Raw genomic sequence first — 1590 nt, 5'->3', positions numbered from 1 at the left:
CAGAATTAAAGAAATATCTCGGGAGGGAACTAACCTGTCAATCAGGAGATCACTGCTGGAGCGACAGTAGGGGTAGCCCTCGCGTGGATTAAAGGAGCACCTGCACTCTGGAAGCCGTTTGTTGCGAATCGAGTGCAAGAAATACAGGAGTCGGTATCCCCCCAAATGCTGGAGATATTGTCCGACTAAGGAAAATCCAGCGGACATTCCCAGTCGAGGTTGTTCGCTAGGGCACTCTAATAAACACAGCCACATGGTGGCACGGCCCACCATGGCTGATGCAAGGCAGAGAAAACTGGCCAACGGAGCCAGTGGCGAGAATAGACGACAACGAGCACCTCTCAGTTGAGCAAAAAACTGTTAAGGTCTTAGCTAGCCAAATAGATGGCTGCGGGGTTGAGTAGGTAATCAACCCAACCCGGTATAGTCGTTATGAGGCATTAATCCGAGTAACCGCCTACTGCCTGCGCTTCGCGCGAAATTGCCAAAATCCAGTGAGCGAGAGAACAAACAATGTTAGTCTTTCAGTGAAGGAATTATCTGACGCTGAAACAATATGGCTCAGAGAGATCCAGGTGACGGAGTTCGGTACTAAGCCCAACTCCTCTGAACGGGTGAGGGTATTTGAACCGTTTCTAGATCAAGATGGTCTGCTACGAATGGGCGGACGTCTCAGGCGATCAACTCTGCCTCCAGAGTCCAAACATCCAATCATCCTCCCTCACAATCACCGGGTGACTGAGCTGCTAATCAAAGATCACCACGTCAGGCAGATGCATGCCGGCGTCAACCAAAACATTGTTAGCCATCAGAACAAAATTTTGGATCATCAGAGCCAGCAGCGCAGTAAAGAAGATAATCCGTTCATGCCCGGTATGTCGTAGAGTCGAAACGCAACCACATCGACTCCGAATGAGTGACTTGCCAACCGACCGAGTGACAGAATCACCACCATTCAGCCATACCGGTGTGGACTTTGCAGGTCCACGGTTTATCCGCCCAGATGTACAGCGGCGCGATGTCCGAGCGAACAAGGCCCATGCTTGCATATTTACAAGCATGGTTCAAATGGCCGATCGGAAGGATCATTGAGATCCACCCGAGTGAAGATGGTGTAATCAGATCGGTGACGGTGAAAACCAGACAAGGAACAGTAACCCGATCTGCAAGGTCACTCCGCCTGGTGGAACCATCCAGTGACGCATAGAACCCGGTTCACCTTTTTGGGGTGGGAGGTGTTGAGAAATCTTTTCTCAATACCTGCTCATCACTATCTAAAAATCCCCGTGGCAACAAAACATTGCTCCTGGTACGAAAACAACGGTTGCACAACGCCAGTTGCACACCTTGTTTTTCTCAATAGAAAAACAATGGAAGAACAATTAAGCGGTGAAAAGGTCAGCGTCCTGTCATATATCTGCCACAACTCCGGTGGCCAGTTGCTGAAAAAGCGTCAAAGTGGAATGTGGCTGACAGCACGCCTGTTCAGACCCCGGCTAAGCTGCACAGTCTAAGGGATTGCGCAACCAAAGCCGATCTTCTATTTACTTTTCGACAATCTTAGGTCTCCGGACGCGGGAGTGGAGGTCC

At 50.1% G+C, this 1590-nt stretch overlaps 1 protein-coding gene across 1 annotated transcript; it reads left to right on the top strand.

Moving 5' to 3' along the window:
• Window positions 1-253: 253 nt before the first annotated feature.
• On the top strand, window positions 254-884 carry Tsp_13848 (conserved hypothetical protein). The gene is made up of 2 exons (XM_003367983.1): window positions 254-344; window positions 529-884. The coding sequence occupies exons 1-2, from the start codon at window positions 254-256 to the stop codon at window positions 882-884; spliced, it is 447 nt and encodes a 148-aa protein (XP_003368031.1).
• Window positions 885-1590: the final 706 nt, after the last annotated feature.

This window comes from Trichinella spiralis (assembly GCF_000181795.1).
Source record: "Trichinella spiralis strain ISS 195 chromosome Unknown Scfld3331, whole genome shotgun sequence".
NCBI classification, from domain to species: domain Eukaryota; kingdom Metazoa; phylum Nematoda; class Enoplea; order Trichinellida; family Trichinellidae; genus Trichinella; species Trichinella spiralis.
Note: the sequence above shows the minus strand (reverse complement) of the source record. Positions and strands in the feature narration are given on the sequence as shown.

Coding starts and splice junctions, on each gene's coding strand:
- Tsp_13848 (XM_003367983.1), top strand. CDS start 254: ATGGTGGCACGGCCCACCATGGCTGATGCAAGGCAGAGAAAACTGGCC. Junction 345..528: donor ACGACAACGAGCACCTCTCA/GTTGAGCAAAAA, acceptor TTAGTCTTTCAG/TGAAGGAATTATCTGACGCT.